At 40.4% G+C, this 20,066-nt stretch overlaps 2 protein-coding genes across 11 annotated transcripts in view; one reads left to right on the plus strand and one right to left on the minus strand.

The window, feature by feature from the left end:
* The window catches only part of PDSS1 (decaprenyl diphosphate synthase subunit 1), a 23,123-nt gene extending 17,339 nt beyond the window's left edge, over positions 1 to 5,784 (plus strand). Inside the window, 4 exon segments of the mRNA XM_040055779.2 lie at positions 620 to 700; positions 880 to 993; positions 4,402 to 4,482; positions 5,225 to 5,784. Coding sequence (XP_039911713.1) covers positions 620 to 700; positions 880 to 993; positions 4,402 to 4,482; positions 5,225 to 5,365 — 417 coding nt within the window. The 3' untranslated portion in view covers positions 5,366 to 5,784.
* An 854-nt stretch (positions 5,785 to 6,638) lies between these two features.
* Positions 6,639 to 20,066, minus strand: part of ABI1 (abl interactor 1) — a 78,412-nt gene continuing 64,984 nt past the window's right edge. For 2 of the 10 annotated variants that reach the window (XM_040055694.2, XM_040055761.2), the window contains 6 exons: positions 19,190 to 19,290; positions 18,164 to 18,238; positions 16,384 to 16,560; positions 13,462 to 13,548; positions 9,147 to 9,332; positions 6,639 to 7,526 (listed from right to left, as the gene is read on the minus strand). In XM_040055694.2, coding sequence (XP_039911628.1) covers positions 7,351 to 7,526; positions 9,147 to 9,332; positions 13,462 to 13,548; positions 16,384 to 16,560; positions 18,164 to 18,238; positions 19,190 to 19,290 — 802 coding nt within the window. In that variant the 3' untranslated portion in view covers positions 6,639 to 7,350. The remainder of the gene's footprint in view (positions 7,527 to 9,146; positions 9,333 to 13,461; positions 13,549 to 16,383; positions 16,561 to 18,163; positions 18,239 to 19,189; positions 19,291 to 20,066) is intronic. The other 8 variants (XM_040055727.2, XM_040055713.2, XM_040055703.2 and 5 more) reach the window with 4 other exon arrangements.

The following is a 20,066-nucleotide window of genomic DNA, read 5'->3' on the forward strand; positions in this document are numbered from 1 at the left end:
TTTGTCAGCTTGGAGTGCTTTCTTCATTTGCTGTCTTTCCTTTGCCACTAATTATCTTGCCTGCAAGCTAATCAACTCATCTTCCTGAGCAAGTCAGATACAGTTAACATCACCTTAAAAATAATCATCCTTATGTCAACTGCCCCTCCTGTACTGGGTTCAACACATCAGCTTTGTGATCTTTTAAGACACGTAATGTCCATTTATCTGTTGTCTGACCTCCAGTTATCCCCTGACTGATTTATATATGTAATTAGCTTAATTTCCCCATCACTAGACTGTATACAACTATTACCCCGCATGTGAAGTGCATCCACATTTCTTCTCTCTTTATCTTTGCACTGTAATTTCTAAGCCTGTAAATATTTAATGAAGCTAATCTCTTTGCAGACTTGAATGTAGTTTTAATACTGCACTGCTGTTCAGCCTTGTTTTCTGGTAAGCCTGGCTAGTTGTGTGTCTCCAGGAACAGAGATAAGCCAGAACATGCCCGAGTCAGCTTTTTTCGGCCTTTCCCAGATCCCTCCTGCCTGTGCTGGCTGTGTCACACCTATATTCAGGGGCTGCAAGTGGATGCTAACTAAAGCTTTCTATTTACTTGGGGTTTTTGTCTTTTCAGGTTTCAATTCTAGGCTGCCCTGATCCCAAAGTTCATGAGATTGCATACCAGTATGGAAAAAATGTTGGCATAGCTTTTCAGGTAGTGTTTTTGTTGATCTAAATGGAATCTAAAATCTAAACTTCTCCAAAGTGCTTAAGAAAACAAAGTGGATTGTCTTAATCTTTCCTACAAGTCTTGTCTTTAACAAGGATTATTCTGTATTTAGCTCTAATTTTTAAAAAAAATTTAAATAATCGGTATGTTGATTTTTTTTCCAGCTGATAGATGATGTGCTGGATTTTACATCATGTGCTGACCATCTAGGGAAACCAACAGCAGCAGATCTCAAGCTTGGATTAGCCACAGGCCCTGTCTTGTTTGCCTGTCGACAGGTAAGTCAGCAGGAAGCTGTTTCCTTGAAATAATAAGTGTAAACTCCTCACAGGACCAGCTGAAATCAAATCTCCAGTGTCAGTGATGAGAGTGGCACGTTACAAATCAGTGTGTTCAATGTCAGATGGATTCTGTGCACACACAGGTTGTGAGAAACACCTTCCTGCACAACTCTACTTACTGTTAGGCTCTTGTAGGTATTCAGAGAGTTTAAGCACATTTTGCACAGGTTATTCCTAAGCAGCTTCTTGCTTGTGTTTTCTCCTGAATCATCTTCCCGGGTTTGACTGTGTATGTAGGCTTTTTTGCTTCATTCTGGGCTTTTTTATCCATCTGGGGCCAAAAATTGAAATCCCTGCCTTGCCTTCAGGTGGGTGCCTTTATTTATTGGATTTGATCTCTTAATCTCTTTGTCCTCAAGTATTATCCAATTACAAACATGGGTAGCTTTCCTGTCTGAAGGCTGGATAAGAGAAAAGGGAGTGTCATAAATAAAACAAGCTTAAACTTGGTCAAGATTTTCAGTGCCTCAAAAATAATTTGGAGGGGCAGAATGGACACAGAAGTGTGAGCAGTATGAAAAAAAATAAAAACATTAAAATCAGTGCTAATCCATAAACAAGAAAGAAACTGGTTTAATTCCTTGCTCCAGTGTCTTTTTCACCAGAGGCAAGCAGATTTGGGGCTTAAAAGGCAGTCCTTCCTACCAGGTTTCACAGCATGATATAAAAACTGGCACAATTAGTTCCAGCAGAGCTCTTGTCTGTGATCTCTCAGTGGAATTGCTTAGAGCTTGACATGGGAAAAGTTCTAAATCATTAAAAACAAACAAACAAAAACCCACAAAAAAAAAAAAAAAAAAAAAACACCCCACCCACAAAAAAACCCCACCAACTCTGACATTTCCTTCCCCCTCTAAAAGAGCCTGTTGTGGGGAGAGGTGGAGCATTCACTCTGTTTGGTTCCTTATCATCCTTCCATTTATAAGGATCTGTATCTGAGAAAAGACAGAGTATCAGCCAACTGAGAAAGCAGATGAATGCATATTGAGAAAAACCTTCTTCCATGTCCTCAGTGTCTCCCAGTGCTCATCTGGGGGATTCACAAGCATGTTCTTGAATCATTATTTCAGAATTGTGTCATCAGCAATTGGAGCTGTCCAAAGAACAGTGAGACACTCGGGTAGAGAGGGAGGAGGGAGTTGTAAAACTGTTTTTGTGTGTGCTAAAGCCGTGTGCAAGGAAACAAGGCATGTTGCAAACACCCAGTTTTGGCGGAGAATGGGTGATGTTGTCTTGTGGGTGTTGAATATTCTGATTTTTAAATTAAAACTATTCTTTATTAATTTGTTTGGGTTGTCTGTCTCTGACTTTGAACTTCATCTCTCTTTTAATTAGCTTTACAAGATAAATTAGTTCATAATATAGAAATACAAGAAGAGAAAATCTGTCAGTCCTATTTTAAAATCTTGTTCTTTGTAGGTCACTTTTAAATGCTTTTCCTCATTTACATCTTTGATAGATGGGAAGTGTACATTTTTGCACTGAAAGATAACTTGACCATCTTATAAAGTTTTCTGCATTAGCCAGAAAACTTCTTTGCTGAAAATGTGCTGCTGTTTTCAAGAAACTGTAAGAACAGCACTACAGACTTAACTGACATAGAAACAAAGCATGAATGCTAAAAAAAGTGGAGCTTCAAGAGACACTTACTTGTGATGCTACTAAAAGATATTTCATATATTTGTACTGAGAAAAAAACTCATGAGCCAGGACTAGGAGACAGTCCAAAGTGTAATTATTAATTGTAGGCTGTCTTTTCAGATTAGTGTTGCTGCTATACTTTCATGCAGCTGGTACTCCTCAAGTTGTCTTCCTGACAAACACTTGTTAGTTTTTAATGTGCTCTGAATCTTCAGTGACAGATGCCTTTTCTTCCTATCCTCTCCCCTCCGAAATACACCTTTGTGCATTAGAATATTAAGGAGAAAAAAATGTTTACCTTGATATAAAACCTATTTATTCAGTATTTAAAGTTAGGTCACTCAGTAAAAAAAACCTAAACACCCCATTTATTTTTTAAAGAAATATACTAGTGTATGCTAATTCTAAAGCTCCTCTTAAACAAGTACAGCTGAAGAGTGAAGGTTTATTTTTACTATAAGCATTCCTGTTAAATGCTGATGTGCTGCCCACTAAATATGCAGAGTTGCTAATAACAGCTCTGCCTTACAAGTTTGGGGATTTTCATGTCCTTTAGTGCTTAAATATAAAAAGTGATCCCATATGCATCCTGTATAACTGTAAATATAAATAATGTGAAAACTGATTGCATGAACACTGCAATTAAATTGTCATTACCTGGGAAGGAAGCTAGGATCTAGAAGCCATAACTTTCTTCTTTTAGATAAAATCTGAGTCACCACTGAACTTCTGAATGCATCTCCAAGTTGAGTATGAGTATTTCCTATGAGTAATAGGAAAATGTCACAGCACTGAGGGGTGCTACATGTTTGTACCTGAACAAGGTTGTAAAGCTGCAGTTGCAGGACCAGAGGGGTGCAAGGAAAACAGATCATTGTTTACAAGTGTATTGTAATAAAATCAGCTTTGACTCTAATCCTTTCAGGCAAGATAAACAAACAGCTCTTTCCCTTAAAAAGAATTCTTCTGTGGAGTAGCTGCCTTGAGTTGTGACTTTATTTTGTTAAGCAATAGGTTTTTCTGTTTCTAGGCTGTCTGAAGAAAGAGGCTGCATATTTAGCTAAGTGATGTGATTTTTCTCCAAACAACTGACTTGAGTTACCTTCTTGAGCATGCAGTGCTAACTACAAATGCTACGTGACTGAAAACAAAATACCCCATAGTTGTCATTTTTCTCTTATTTTTTAAAAAAATCGGCATCTGTAAAATACCAGCACAATGGAAAACGTAAAAGAATGTAACAGCCAGTGTTACCATGAGAGGGTTGTACAAATTGAAACTGTGCAATATTCCAACAACAAACATCCTGGGTTCTTTTGTACGTGTGGGGGCAGAGGTGCTTCTTGTAGGAGTGACAACATTAACCACGCTCTGTGGGAGAGTATCTGATGCAGATTACACACCAGGTAGCAGCCACATCAGAAATTACCACACTGGACTATCTGTTTAGTATGATAAAATGGCAGGTGCTGACTTCTGCTACCACTTGGCTACAGCCAGCAGAGCCACATGGTTTAAATTTTAAATGCTTTGGCTCTGCTATAGCGTGCAGACAGCAAGTACAAACCTAAAGCCTTGCCTGTAGCAACAACAGTGACAGGGGAAGAGGGCTGCACTTCAGTGTCGTTCTGACCTTAGCACGGCAGGCAGCTACATGGAAAACAACTCAAAAGCAAGTACAAACCCTTCTCCCTTTGTGCTTAGTTTCCAGAAATGAATGCTATGATAATGAGGAGATTCAGTAAGCCAGGAGATGTTGAACGTGCACGGAAATATGTGTTGCAGGTAAGACTGATACCAAATATTTCTGCTCTCCTCTGCCTGCTGTTCAGTCTGAAATTCATTGTCTCTCAAGTAAAGTAGCAAGGCTGCATTGTCAAATAGCTGCTAAGTAGCATGCAATCTACAATGCCAAGTTAGAACAACTCAGCTCTCTACTGGCAGTGTTTTAGCAGAAATGCTAGGTACTGAAGAACTTTCTTCTTTTTTCCCCTCCAATAGCATAAAATCTGCATAATCAGTAAAAAGCTCATGCACGAACTCAGTTCCTTCAGCTGAGACATAGCTGTATTGAACAGCTGGTGTAAGTGGCACATAATTGCCAGTCAGTCTTGTAACTGCAGTTATACACACTCCCTACCAGTTTTAATTGACTCTGGTCTAAAAAGACTGAGCAATGGTCTGTGCAAAATTAATACCTACTTTTCAGAATAGCATGGGGGTTCTGTACATCTCTATTTAGGGCAAGAGGGGAAGGGATAAACCATTAGTTTCAGTTTGTTATTAATTCCAGTGCTGTTTTGTAATGGATGAGTTGCTGTTTTAGCATGGATGAGGTTTAGTACTTCGACAGTTTGAAGTAGGTAGGTGGGCTTTCCTGATTAAAGAATGAATCCTCATCCTTTCTCCATCAGAATATAATGTGTTAGGGTACTTACTGACGTTAGAACTTCCCCTGTGACTGAAGAGGCAGAAGGCAGGAGGAGGCTGATCAGTTCCCCATTTCCTCTCTGTCTCCTTCCATCAGAGTGATGGTGTGCAGCAAACGACCTACCTCGCCCAGCGCTACTGCCACGCCGCCACGCGCGAGATCCGCAAGCTGCGGCCGTCCCCCGAGAGAGAGGCCCTCGTGCACCTGACAGAAATGGTTCTCATGCGAGACAAGTGAGAGAGCTCCTTCCGCTCCTTCTGGCAGCTACTTACCGGACTGTGCCTAAATTCATTTCAAAAGTCAGTTGCTTCCAATACAAGCTACCAAAAATTACTTTTTTTTAAAAAAAAAACCCTCTTTTTTTCTCTGAAGTTTTACTTTCTTTTTTTTTTTTTAACGAAAGTTTAAAGTGTTTTATTGCAGGAAGCCATGCAATTCAGAGTAAATCAAACTGTGCTGTACAATTGTTTTAGCGGGGGCTATTGATTGTGGGGGATGGGGACGATGTTTACATGTTGATGCACAAAGGCCACAATGAGAATAAATACAAATCAGTGTATGAAAACGGAAGCTGTTCCAAATTTCACTTGTTTACACTAACAAACAGCGTGCACGTACGGGAGCTGGTAAATTCCTGTGAAGAGAAGGTTTTGATGCTTCCCTGGCTGTTTACCAGAAGCACCTGGAATTGTATATACAGATACTGGTTTACTGTAAAAGACTGTGGATTTTAACTGGTTATATACATCAGTGAGTTCCAATTCATGCTCTTGGTGGCTACCTGCTAGCAGTTAACATGATGCAGAATTTGACATTGCTACCAAATGAATGCTTTTGTTCAGAAAATGAAAGGCTCAGTATTTCTAACTCACACTAAAAATGAATGATTCACCAGCCAGTCAAACCTGCAACTCCATCACTTCCCATCCCTCATTTATAGAATATATTCTGTAGCATCCTAAAAGCCGCCTTTGAAGTCCCAGACACATTCCTCTCACAGTAATTACCCAGTCCTACCACATTCCTTCTCAGGTTATTTCAGCCGCAGAATCTCTAGAGCAGGGAAGCACACCCTCTCTGGCTATCTGTGCCTGTGATCAGAGGCAAAGGCCTCTGTTCTGATCAGAACAATGGCCAGGTTCCTGTCACTGTGTCCCCCTGGGTGCTATCTGGAGGACAGCCTGCTCCTGCTCCCTCTGCTCCCTGCTGCACAGAGTTCCCACACAGAAGTGTCAGCTACAGATGGTGTCCAGCTTAATGCATCTAGGTAACTAGATTCAGTCAAGAACCCTTACTAAAATTAAGTGTTGGCAGAAAAAAACTTTTAAGAGTATGTATAAGTGTGTAACTCATGTTTCAGATCTAATTTATTTGCCCTCTGTCAGTGTTAAAGTCATGTTACAAACATTTGCTTTTTAGTACATTGCCTGGGATAACACAGCCACGGTTTTGCTACGTTAGCATTCCGAATTTCTTTGCCAAGCCAACCAACAAAGTAATGGACAAGACCTTTGGTTCACTTATATATTTATGAATGGAAAAAGTCATAATGTAAATTTACTCATTAAAAAAACTTGGGTACAAATTACACATACATAAGACCACCCATTTTTTTGAATCACATGGACACCTTAGACCCAAACAACTCATTGTAATAGACTTTAGTGAGAATACTCCAGGTAAAGATTACAACAATTGGAAGCATCTTGGATTTTTAAAAAAGTATATTTCAATACATAAGTTTGTATGCATGCTTTAAACAAATATAGTTCAAGAATGAGCAAAGAGTCTAAACAAAAAGTAATATGACCAGCACTAACATTAAACTTCTCATCCAGGTTTTAATATGTTAGTCTAACGTAGTGTTAGTTACCATGCTGTACTGAAAAATGTAATGGCACAATCTGATCATGGTTCATTAAATATTATACCCTACTTCCCCATAATATTTAGGCTGGTCATAAAATTAACAATGCATAAGTAAATAAGTATAACCAGTTATAGACAGTTGCTTGTTTTACAAATTGCCATCAGGTAAGACATACTGTCCCCAGAGACTCAGAGATGGACATTCAATCATACCATTAAAACAGTATGGCCTGAAGAAATGGGCACAATTTTTTGAAAGTATATTAAGACAATTCTGTTAGCTTTTAGTTATCCCTTGTAAATAATCACGGTATGACTTGAATACAAGACCAAACTTTGAAAAGCAAAGGATTTTAATCGGCATAGTGCATGATTGATTCAACGTAATTCCCAGGAAACAAGCCAGTTACTCGATTGCAAACTCCTTCATACCAGCCGTCATCGTTCTTCTTGATCACGTAAATGATTGCACCCTCCATAAACGACAGCTCATCGTCTTTGTCCTTTGTATAGTCATATATAGCAACAACTGTGGAATAAACAGGGACACATTTAGCATTTTATTAATAGCAACAGTATTAAAAAACTATTGCACTTCAGAAAAATGTTAAAAGTTTGCTATTGTGGGATTTTCAATAATGAATTTGTATGCTTTTCCTGTTGAACATTAAGCCCAGAAAACTGAATTTCACTTTCCTTGCAACATTAACTAGCACTAAGAAGTGAGTGGTGACTACACTGAACATTCATTTAAGCTGCTGACAGAGATGTACACCAAACTGTGACACAGGAAAGTGGAATTTTGGGCACATAAAAGCTGAGTTGGAGAATAACTGACTTGGGTGGTACACATTTCTGACCAGATTACCTCAAAAGCATAGGGATCCCTTTATATGAATCTCTTGATTAGAACACGGCTAAAAACATTTAACAAAAATCATTCCACTGAAGCCCATGTGGGCACCTCAGTGCGGCCCTGCACACATCACTGCTAAAGCCACTGCACACAAATGAATGCTCTTTCCTACAGAACTTTTATGTCATAAGGAGTTCTGGCACTACTTTACAAGGAGCTGCACTGAGTGCAAGTAAGAAAGTTGCTGAAGAAGAATGTAGAAGCAACATCTGCTATTTTCAGTACCTCCTTGATGAATACCTTGATGAATACCAACCTCCAACTTGCTGTGTGCCATTAACAAAGCAGAGATTTCCCCAAGGAAAGAATGTTGCCACCACCAATACTGGAGTTAAAAAGTACCACTGTGAAATACACAGACTTCAGACATCACAGCCTTACCCTTCCAAAGTTAATATGGATTTATGCAATTGATCAGCTTTATGAATTCCAAGAATCCACTATTTTACACCTACATATATTCTCAGACACCTGATGTCTTAAAGCCTAGCAATGATGTGCTGCATCAGTTATTTTCATTCCATGGGTATGTCCTGCACACAGTCCAGCTCAAGTGAAGGTGGAACACAGGAGCTCTGCCACAAATATCACAGGTACCCAGCCCCATTTCATACTCGCTGCAGCACCAGCCAGCTAGTGAGAAAACTGGCAACTGTGCTGCTGACAAAATGGTCAGTGCTACAGCACAGACAACTCCACAGGCAGGAAACCTGCTTGTAGGTTATTTATGGGAAGAGATGTTTATTACGTGACTTCATACCTAAGCACAGTTCGTAGTCTGCTGATCTGGAGTCACTGATAAATCTCCAGGGAGGCCTCAACACATTTTATAGTTTGAACTCTAATAATCCACTCTAGTAATCTAGTTTGATGAGATAAATACAGCTTGGAATTTCTGTCTGTTCTGCAGCAGTTTGTAGATGACTGCCCAGCAATCCTGAGGTAGTTACAGACTAGCTCATCAAAGATGAAAGCCATCCAATTTACATCTGCTTCTCATGAAGAAGCTTGCTTTTTCATCCATTCTAGAATGCTTTAAGGTATTTTATAATTTGTCCAGAGAAGGAATACGTCTTACCACCTTAGGTGTAGACACAAACTAAGGAAAGCATGGTTTGAGTTCTGACTCGGGAGGGACAATGACTGTTTTCATCAGACCCACGCTAAGTCCTTCATTCCCTTCAGATAACATTAATCCTCTGTGCACCAACACAGCTGCAACGCTTCTCTTACCTTTCTCTATGTAGTTTTTAGGTGCCCAAGCAGGATCTCCATCTGCATATGGATCGCTGTACTGCACAACAGCAGCCTCCTCATCCTCATAATCCACGGGGGGTGGGGGTGGAGGAGGAGGAGAGTCATCAAACATCGGCATCTCATCGGGAGGCGGCGGCGGGGGAGGAGTCGGGCTATCAGCAACTGGAAACATTTGGAGATTATTGTTTTTTCTTAAATCAAGACTGTGGAGATGCTAACAAACCTGAGGCTGTACACTGTAAATAAAAGGGCTCGGGGGGACAACACACAGAGCATGCACTATAATACCATGCACTGATTAGGAACAGAGGCTTTGTATTAACAACTACAACACACAACTATATTTGTTATTAGTGGTCAAATCTATGTGTAAATGCTACTAGAGTCAAAGCACATGCTGCGGGGCATAAGCTGAACATCAGCAGAGAGGAAAGCTTCCTGCTCCAATGTCCATGCGCTGCAGCGTTAGCTATGGAGGACTCCGAGTGGCACCCTCTGAGCCAGGCAGCAACAGCCCTCTGACAGGGCCAGCAGCTTGACTGGTTCGGAACAAATCCTTTGTAAGTCACTTCAATTTACTTCTGAACACTGCTTCCTTGGATTCTCTCAGAACTAGCATTAGGGAACAAAAAGATCTGGTGTGGATCACAGATACTATTCTCTTCCCTTTTTAAAGATTTAACTAGGTAAGAGGAAGCCAAGTAATTCTTCTGCAGGAGAAAAGCATTGTGCAGATCTTATCTTGCAGACTAGCTTGTGTGCGTGCGCACATTCAGGAGTCAATTAATAAATGGAAAACTACGACAGGCGGCTGCTGTTCTTAGAGAAAAAGTGCTCAAGGAATTAAATGTATAATCCAGAATGTCAAATCCTTGCCCTGAGATTCTCCAATCAGCACAATTACAAGTTGCTTTGGGAAAGGGAAAAAGAGACAGGCATTATGGCACAAATCACTTTTTAAATCAGTTCCTTAAATTAGTTTCCAGTAACGTTGACAGCAGCTGGCAGCGAATAGAGAGATGGCATACTCAGATGTAGGACATCAAGTCACTTTATCCTATTCCTAGGGAGATGTGGTCTGCTATACATGGACCTGGTGTAAGCACTATGAAGCCACAAGTTACTGAAAGGATGCTACTGTTCCTAACATCAGCTTGGTTACATAGCAACACAGATTCATTTTCAAGAGATCTGGGATTCTGCACACTGAGAACATAGGCTGAAAACCACTGCCCTAGGCAGGGTTTGATGGAATGAGGCACCAGGCCCCAGAATGTGCAGCTCCAGCACACAAATTTTGAAAGGAAAGCCAAGCAACAGAGAAAGAACAACACTGCACTGAATGATGATTTAAGTACTGACAGTTACAATGGCAGTGGAGATTAGAAATAAGGGTTTTGTTTGCTTGAACACTTCTTATTTTTGGCTGGTCACTACTCTAGTGGTGGCTTAACCTTTGCTCTTTGGCCCCATGCCCCTGACAAGGGACTTGGGCACAGTTCCCATGTCCTGTCTGGGTCAGACTGGCTGCACTGGGACAGGTCTGGTACCTGCTGCCAGGGGCAAAAGGGGCAGGAGCTGCTGGGGCAGGGGCTGCCCCAGCCCAGGCATCCAGCCCACTGCCTCCCCTTGAAGAGCCAAATCTTTACCTGCAAGCCCAGCTCCTCTTCAACTTGACCAGCTAAGCTGAACACCCCACAGCTCTCGCCATCATTAAGACTGGCTGCCACTGTATTGGTGATTCCTCTCCCATACAGAAGCCCATTTATGTCACTTGGAGACAGACTAACAAAGTCTTAGGCAGAGCGAATGCTACGTCCTGCCCGTTGCTGAATAGCACTCACAGACAGGCTTCATTAATCCACCACAGACACATGACAACACCATTTATGAATGGACTGGGTTTGTGCTGCAGTTTAGCACATCATGTATTTGCTCCCCTTAATTTCTGTCTGCAGCCAGGAAAAAGAAACAGAGTTGAAACAACAATCATTTGAGATCTTGAGAAAACCTTAGCTTAGGAAATTTTAAAAAAAAATTAAAATGTAAAAAAAAATATATTTATTCAACAGTGAAGCTGCATATTTAAAAAGAAGAAAAGAGAGCAGGAAATGCAAGTGTGAAAGCACCAAGACATACTCTAACTGAGATGCACTGCAGGAACTGTAAGCTTTATGGGACACATTTGAAACAATTCAACTTCACATTTAAACAAAAGGAGAGAATGGAACAGAAAATTAGACAAGTGCCACTCCACTGAAGTATCCCCTTGCCTCTTGGACTTTAATCTAGTCTTTTCCTGGTTCTAAACTTAGCCAGACTCTAGAACAGCATCACTTCTCCTAAGGGAGAGAAAAAAAGCATGCAAAAAGCCACTCTAAATGAGAAAGGGCAAAGGGACGAGTATTTATATAGCTCCAAACTGAGATCTTCTCTTGTATGTATTCCTATCCTTGTTCTTTAAACGGGGACCAGCAGATTCCTTTTGAAAGGACTGTGTGTGAGGGTACAGCAACTTATATCAAATCAGCTGTCCCTGAGCACCAGACACACTGGAAAACCTCTCTGGAGGAGATGCCCATGGTTTGGAAGCAGGAGAAAAAGAAAAGTCTTGCACAGTTTCTAAGCCTTCTCTGTCCTTGTCCTCTGGAAGAAGTCCACAAGCAGAGGATGTGGCTTTCCAAACCTGCAGATTTCTACAATAAGGAAAAGACAAGTCTCCCCCACAGGTGTCCCTATCACCAGAGACTTCTTGCAGAAGATGAGGCTGATGAAAGTCTACCACACAATGCCAAAACTCAACAACAGCCTCTACAGCCAGTTTTGCTGAGCATACGCACAGGCTGCCACACGCACCCCTGCCTGGGGCAGCAGCAGCTCAAAGCCATACTCATTATGTAACTTTCCAACCCAAGGGACTATTAAAAGAAAGAAAATAAAGAACAATTCCTACGACCAGATTTCAAGCTTCAGCTGTTTTGCTGCAAACTCATTCACAAGTCAGCTTGCATTTTGCTGTTGCACGCACAAGTCAGTCTGTCCCTTTCACCTCCGCTCTCCCAAGGGCTGTGTTATCTCCAGGAGGACAATACTTGGAATAATTCAGAAGCAGGTGTCAATTTTCTCAAGTTTATCTGCAAGTGAAGACATTCTGTAACCTTCATCTTCAACAGGTTTACCTCTACACTTAATATTTCGGAAAGGTTTTCAACACAATTTTGTGGCACGCTATTCTGCATCAATGGGATTCTTACTGTTTGCCTGGCACAGCACCAAAATAGCTTCCTTTTGGAAGAGAACCAGAGAGATGTCTCCAATTTCACAGGGAATACTCAGAACACGACCACTTAAAAGCTCTAATGGGAAGCAGAACAGCAGCACTACTCAGACCTGGGGTCCCTAAATGGATGCTGCAGCTATATAGCCAACTGTGTAGCAGTAGCTCCTGAGATTCTAGCAAATCTCAAAATGGTTCCCAAACACTTTAAAAACATTTTTTTTATTTAGTTCATGCTCTATCTATGTTGCATTCAGTCTGCTGTTTACAGAACTGCAACAAACTCCTACAGAAAAGGGTATCTCCAGATCAGGAATATGATTTTACACCTGCACTAGCACTTAAGACAGTAACACTCACCTGAAGGGAATCAAGCAGTAATGGCAAAAGCAGAGTTACCAGTATAAACACAGCACAGCTAAACAGCACCTCTCACAAACCTAACAAGCAGAGCTATGCTGCAGGAAGCTCAGCAGTGAAACAGAACACAAAGAAATGGAAAATGAAAGGCTGCCGAGAGAAAAGATGCCTTACAAGCGCCTTTGTAATGCATTAGATCCTAAGACTGCACATTTTCAATTGACTGTACAGCTACCTGAAAAATGCTACAGTATTGGAATCAATGGTTACACATTACACCTTCTGACAGTCTACATAAGCCTTTCTAATAAAAACGAATCAATTAGCCCTAGTGAAAAAGGCAGGGTGATTCAACATGAAATTATTATTTTCAATTAAAATACAATTTTATATTCACACCAAACATATGCCATATTTCACACTGTACTTCTGTAATAAATTTGCAGTTCAGAACTTAAATGGGTCAGCAATAATCATGCACGTGTTATAAAATATTGAAGAGTGTGCCCTTCAGCTCCAATAGCATATTGACACTAGAATGCAAGATGGTATTAGCTTCTGGAAAAGGAAACAAAATAGAGTCTGACTTGCCAGCCATGCATGCTAGAAGAGAGTAGGCTCTACCCTTTAACAGCTCAGCTCGTCCAAACTTACTGTTTTCCTGCACCCTGGCCACGAAGCCTGTGAGAGGTATCTGTGGAGTCAACTGAGGCATAGGGGGAGGGGGTGGAGCAATAGAAACTGGTAGCAACACACACACCATATCGGGAAAGTCAAATGGACAAAGGAAAAAAAAAAGGGAACAAACAAAAGCAGCCGTCAGTAACGAGGACCACAAAACAAAGTATGTAAAGAACAACAAGAACACGCACACACAAGAACCTTCTTCAAGCTTGTGTTTCCAACAAGGCTGAATTCGTGGTTAGCCAATGGAGGATCAAAAGCAAAGCATGCCCGTGTTCAGGTAACAGCCGAGCGCAGGCTGCGTGTCTGGAAGCTCACAGGGGGCGTGTGACGGTGCTTGCTCTGTCACACATTTTGTGTGCTTCACCTGGGGAGCATTTAAAATTGAGCTTTTGTCTTGCTGCTAAATGAGGATTACTTAATTTAGCAGTTATCTTTTCAAAGTGAGCTACTAGAAGTAGAGGTGATGTTTCGCAAGATTCTGGACTTCTCTAAAATCAAAGTGGAGCGCTGCATCAAGTGCAGCAAAGCAGCACTGACACAGAGCAAAGACAACTTTTGCAAGGGGTGCAGTGTTCCAGCACCAATACCTCACATCCACACAGAGAGCACCTCCCATCACTGTGCTCTGCTGGGACAGGGGCAGTCAGCTAGCTTACTGCATTTTTGTTTTTCTCAAAAAAAAAGGACCCAGTTGCTTGCTGGTAGAAAAAAAAATAGATGGGTCTAGGGCAGAGTGGGGCTTTACTACATCTTCTGTGACGGGAGGACACTCAGCAACCTAAAAGGCTGGCAAAGGCTTCAAGAGCTTCGAGTGCCTACAGGAGCACGCAGAGCTCCTCAGGAAGCCCTTGCAAGCTCATCTTCTCTGAAGTATGTGCCTATCTGGTGAGCAATGAGACATGACCACACCCGTGCTCAGAGACACCGGGCTGACAGCTCAGATGTTCAACTCTGCCCTGCACAGGTAGGGAAGAGGAATGGGAGCAGTAGGGCAAGTTACTCAAACTATCAGCTCTGGCAGGACTGTAAGTGCAGGGAATGAAAAGTGTAAAACGAAACCCCACCCAGAAACTCAACAAAACATCAACTCATTTGTTTATACCGCGTCCCTTCTCAGTGGAATTTCTCTTGCGCTGGAGCAGAGAAACTCCTGTGAAGGTGGGAATTCAGCAGGGTAATAATCCAGTTGGAACCAAATTTGAAAGAGGTTCTGTTCTTCCAAGTAAGCAACAGTTTTAAATAAAGCTGTAACTAAGATTAATGTTTGATGAATTAAAATGAAGCATTTAGTTCATTACAAAACCAATAATCAAATAAACTGTATGGGATAAATGATCAATAAAAGCAGAAGAACAAACAGTGTCTCACATAATTGGAGTAAACATCTAAGAAAAACCAGAGCATTTGTTAGCATGAAAAGTAAAACCTTAAGGAAACATGGGACCTGGGTTTAATGTCAAGACAGTAGCACTAAAAAAAAAAAAAAAATCACCAGTTACAGAAACAGAGGAAAACAGTTTCAAGTAGCAAAACACACCCATCAAAATACTGTTTAAAAATGCTGACCATCAGTATTTTGAAAACACCAGAGAGGCTAGATTAAGAAACAGCACCTGCATTTGAGCAAAAAATTGCTTTGGACAAATGTAAATTGTTCAGAAACAGTGGTGTGCACAGCATTTAAGACAACTGAGCTATTCCCAGAAGTAAAATCCTGTTTGTTTAATGGAACTCAACTGTACAAGCAGGAGGGAGTTTCTGTTGTTACGGTGAATTAATCTGGAGGAATAAGAATGTGGAGGAAAATGAAACACTAGTATGGATGAGCAAGAGTAGGAGGAAAACCAGGTTTGGGAAAAAAGAGAAGACAGATACTGTCTGTGCATATAAAAATACTTTCTGACAAATGTAATACTTCTAAACTACTGAGAAAAACGCTTCACTTCAGTGTCTCAAGTATTTTAAAAGCATTCTTTTCTTAAGAGTAAGTACACAACAGCAAACACTGGTCTAAAGAAAGAAATCTTGAACCCAAACATCAACATTTCTTTTCAAAAGAAATATTCCTCTGAAGTTTAAAGAGTTGGCATTCTGAACACTACCAAGAAAAAAACATTATACAACTATCACTCCTCAATGTATATTTTATCAAAATTTATGGAAATGGCAAGGAAGAATTTTCCTGATAGAGCTTCCTACCAGGAGTCAAGATCCTTATCTTGCAGATCTTTCTGCAGTGAACTTTGTTTTCCTTTTTGCGGTAGGCAGGCAGGACTAAAACCTGCTCAAGTGCCCATGGCATCCATCCTTTCCCTCATTCATCTCCTTCTGTACTCCTACTAGTGTGAAAGCACAGAGGAGTTGTCTGCTAGAAGAGAGAGACTGAGATCTTTAACAGTCAAGCTTAAAGTTAAGAACAAAGGAGAAACTTGGAATCAAGAAAGGATTTAAGAGAGACACAGAGACAGGGAGGAACTGTGTGACAGGAACATGAGCATTGTGCTCAGACAGTATTCTTTCGCCACTATCCAAATAGTGGGGGGCTGTACTACAATCACATTAGGTCTTCCAAAAAAACCCCTGGGTTTAGTTTATGTTCTCCAAGCACACCTGAAATGCCAAGTATAATGCGCCTATAATTAGACAGGCAATCCTAATAATTTCTCGTCATGAGTAACAGCAAACAAGTTGGGGGGGAAACAGTATAATTGCATATAGTGCAATCACTGTACAATTTCAACATGGTTTTTCTTGTTTGTTTTTCCTTCTGTTTCAGGAAAGAAAGCAGTAATCTCATTGATGCTTTTCATAAATGAATTAAAATGCCATGCATGCTTTTACAATCATTTTGCTCAAAACAGTTTGTGATTTCAGAGCTCAGCAGCTTACTTGAATTTTGAGAATAAAGAGGCCCGCCATTAACATGAGGTTGAGCAGAAAATGGGGCAGTCACAGAAGGATTCCGTCTGTATCCACCAGAAGATGCTGAAGAAGTGGTAGAGTTGTGTCGCGAGATTTGCCTGGTCATTGTGCCATACTGGGAACCAGGAGCTGAACCAGGAGCAGCTGAAAAGCATTAGCCAGAGGAACCAAGGAAAAGACTTAAGCAGAGCATTACTTGGGATAGAATGCAGAAAATAGAAAAAGTCCAGAATATGGAAAATACTTGATTACAGTTCTCCAATAATTTAAGGTCAGTAACAGGTGATTAACAGATAAACAAACATTCCCATTACAATCAATCATGAGAAAAAACCACACAGAACATAATCCAACACTCATATAAAGGGCATTGAGAAATGCTGAGAGTACTTTGAGAGACTGGATTGGACTGGTAAACTGAATCCAACTGTTCCAACTCTTAAGTGTATCTCAATTATACTACATGCAATAATACTCTTTATTAAAAAGCACACAGAAAAAAAAAATCCACTGCTGCTCTAAACAATGATTTCCATTGCAAAGCTGAACATGCCTCCAATCTAATATAAAACAACACTAATAAAATAGTGAAACAAATGTCATTAGCTTCAGACACCTGGCACATTTATCAGTCATATTTGCTGGTTGTGCTTTTATATTGAAGGAATTTGTACTAACAAATCAGAAATCACCAATGCCAGCTGACAAAGATGTCATTCATTCTTCATGATAAATACCCATATTTACCTTCCACCTACTTGCTGCACAAACTTCAAGGTTAACAAAACAGTTTAAGTTCTCTTTTAGATTAACCTCTGACAGACAGAAAATAATACCTTGCAAAGTAATAAATCTCACATATTATAGCTGAACTAGCTCAATTCTTAAATGCAAAAACTAGTTTGCAATAAAATGCAAAATGCTTTTATATACATATGTCATATAATTACGTAAAACACAAACAGCAAGTAGCCAGAAGTTTGCAGTACTGTAATGCTATCCAAAGTCACTCTCACTTAACATTTCAGTAAGGAAGAGTGCAAAGGGTTATGTGGGTCAAAGCCTCTAAAGCTAGTTTCATAACTCAATCAATTATTTTTGTCATCAACTTGTGACAGGAAAGGGTGGGGTATTTTTTCCTGTCTATTTTGAGAATTACTACTTTTAGATCCCACCCTAACTGCTGTATGTAATGCTTGAAGCAATTTCTCAAGAACTGTTAGCTCAAATCCTCAAGTCTTCCAGTTTGACAACTGTCTGCAGCATTATGGAATCAAAGCCAAGCCACTGTGACAGACATTTGTGCTCTCCAGTCACTTTATGCCCACAGAAAGAACACACATCACCCTAGACATAAGCTACCATTTCTAAGCTAGAGTGTAACTGCTGTGACTTAGTTTCTTGCTGCAGGAGTTACACAGCCTAATACCAATATTCAAGCTGATTCTGAGATCTTCTAGATCAGATTAATTGGATCTTAGCTTAACTGGGAGCAGATTTCAAGCAACTAGCAGCCTTTTTTCCATACCTAGTGCATTTAGCTTCAGAGGCTTTAACCACAGGAAATTAGTGGAGATTAGATTCCTTGGAAAAAAAAAACACCAAAAAAATCCCAGAACTGATTTTGTAATGAAATCACATAGGTCCCACTACAGAAGAAAAAAACACCCTCACTAAGTTCATTAGGAAGAGATGATTATTGATTATGCAGCATGACTGCAATCACTTCAGCATTGACAAGTCTCACCTATCAGACTGCCCATCGGGAGAGGTGGAGGCAGTGGTGGTGCTGGCGGGACTCCAGGAGGAACAGAAATGTGTGCTAATAAAATATTTATTCCTAATTAGGCCATAATATTAAAAGTTTAAAAAAAAAAAGTACAGGCTTCCCAAACAAATATGAAATTATGAAAATTCAGCTTCAGTTGACCAATACAAATTCAGACCCTGATCTTACCCAGGGTTCTGTATACACCAATCTTTATTCTCATTGACTTTTATGGGATGCCAGATGGCAGTGATTTCATGTCTATTTGGCAGTAAGATTTCATGCCTATTTTACCACTGCAGGACCAGAAAAGGTCCTGGAAAAGGAAAGCCTACATGTATATAAGGAAGTGAAGACTTGTCATCCAAGAGACAGAGACATCTCTGCAATAACAAAATTACATTACACCGAACATCAGTATTTTCTTATGTCTTATGGGTTTGCAAAACACACAGTAAAGAAGTGACTGGGATGGTTTATTACTAAGATATAATAACAAAGAAGGACCCTACTCAATCTCACCATTCATCATTCTTAAACACAAGGGACTGTGCTTCCAACGCTGAGAGATCCCGCACGGTTCTTTCACCACAGATGGCAAAGTTGGCAGAGTATTTCAGAAGCCAATGTTTCCCATTAAACATGTACGTAGCTGCTGCTGCTCTCAGGGCATCCAGAAATGCCAAATCGTAGACACATTTAAAATTACAGTTAAGCTTTAAAAGGATACATTTGTCTTTTACTTGCCTTGTACACCCTTGAATGTCTTGTAAAAACATGGACCGGCAAAGCTATTTTAACCATCCATTATTCAGAAACTGACTGTCCTGCAACTACTCTTGGTAAAGAATTAAAACTTTAGACATCACTCAGAACTCCTAAGTGACTTCCTTAGTAGAAGTGTGCTTCAGGACAGTTTCTACCCCAGCAAGTTTAGTCCAAGTCCCTCTGCAAGCACCAGGAATAACAAGCAGCCTGAGGTCGGCACGGCAGAGTCCCACATACCTGGCCCGATGGTTGGCGGTGAAGGCGTAGGCACGGCAATGGGAATGCCAATACTGCTGCTTCCACTGTTCTCTCGACTGCCACTTCCTCCACTACTGCCACTACAGAAGAAAAACACAAGTATTAGCACAGCATCTCCTACAAAAGCACATCCACAGTCACACTTCTTGTGTGAGCTCTGATAGCCTAACTCAATTACAGACTGTTGACAAACTCCCTATTAAATGCCTCTGTCTTTACCTAAAATTGCATACAGATAATCAAGTCTGGATGCATTACATTCCTAATAAATGGAATTAGCTTAGCTGATAAACATCACTATGAATAAAATGCAGAATGAAATGCTTCAAAAAATAAAAAGGTAATCAGCCATGCAAGTTCTAGGCAATGGAGTAACAACTGCAGGTGTCAGGATGCAAATCCCTCTGGGTCCCATCCACACAGGCCCAGAAGTGCTCAGAAATGTGAGGGCTGAATTAAGATCTTCAGAGAAACTAAAATACATAAATAAATCCATGCAGATATGAGGTAGAAATGTAAGGTTTTTTTAAATAAGTAGAGAATATATTAAATGCCTTAAGCAAATAAGAGATTAAGATAGTAAGAAAAAGCCCTAAAGCCTAGTTTAAAGTTCAGTACCACCACCTTTTACAAAGTTAACTAAGTTCTAGACGTAACGAAAACATAATGTAGCCTTGCTATCATTCCTAGATAGAACAGTGTCATAAACACGGAATTTGTGTAAGAAATTATGACCACTTTCCTACATCAATCCTAGGACCGGATAGGTCCAATAAGGCAGTAGTAGAACCATGTTTGTACCTGATTGGCTAAAAAGAGAATAAAAATGCACAGCTTTGGGAATGCTGGAGATCAC

The sequence above is a fragment of the Hirundo rustica genome, chromosome 1 (assembly GCF_015227805.2).
Source record: "Hirundo rustica isolate bHirRus1 chromosome 1, bHirRus1.pri.v3, whole genome shotgun sequence".
NCBI lineage: Eukaryota > Metazoa > Chordata > Aves > Passeriformes > Hirundinidae > Hirundo > Hirundo rustica.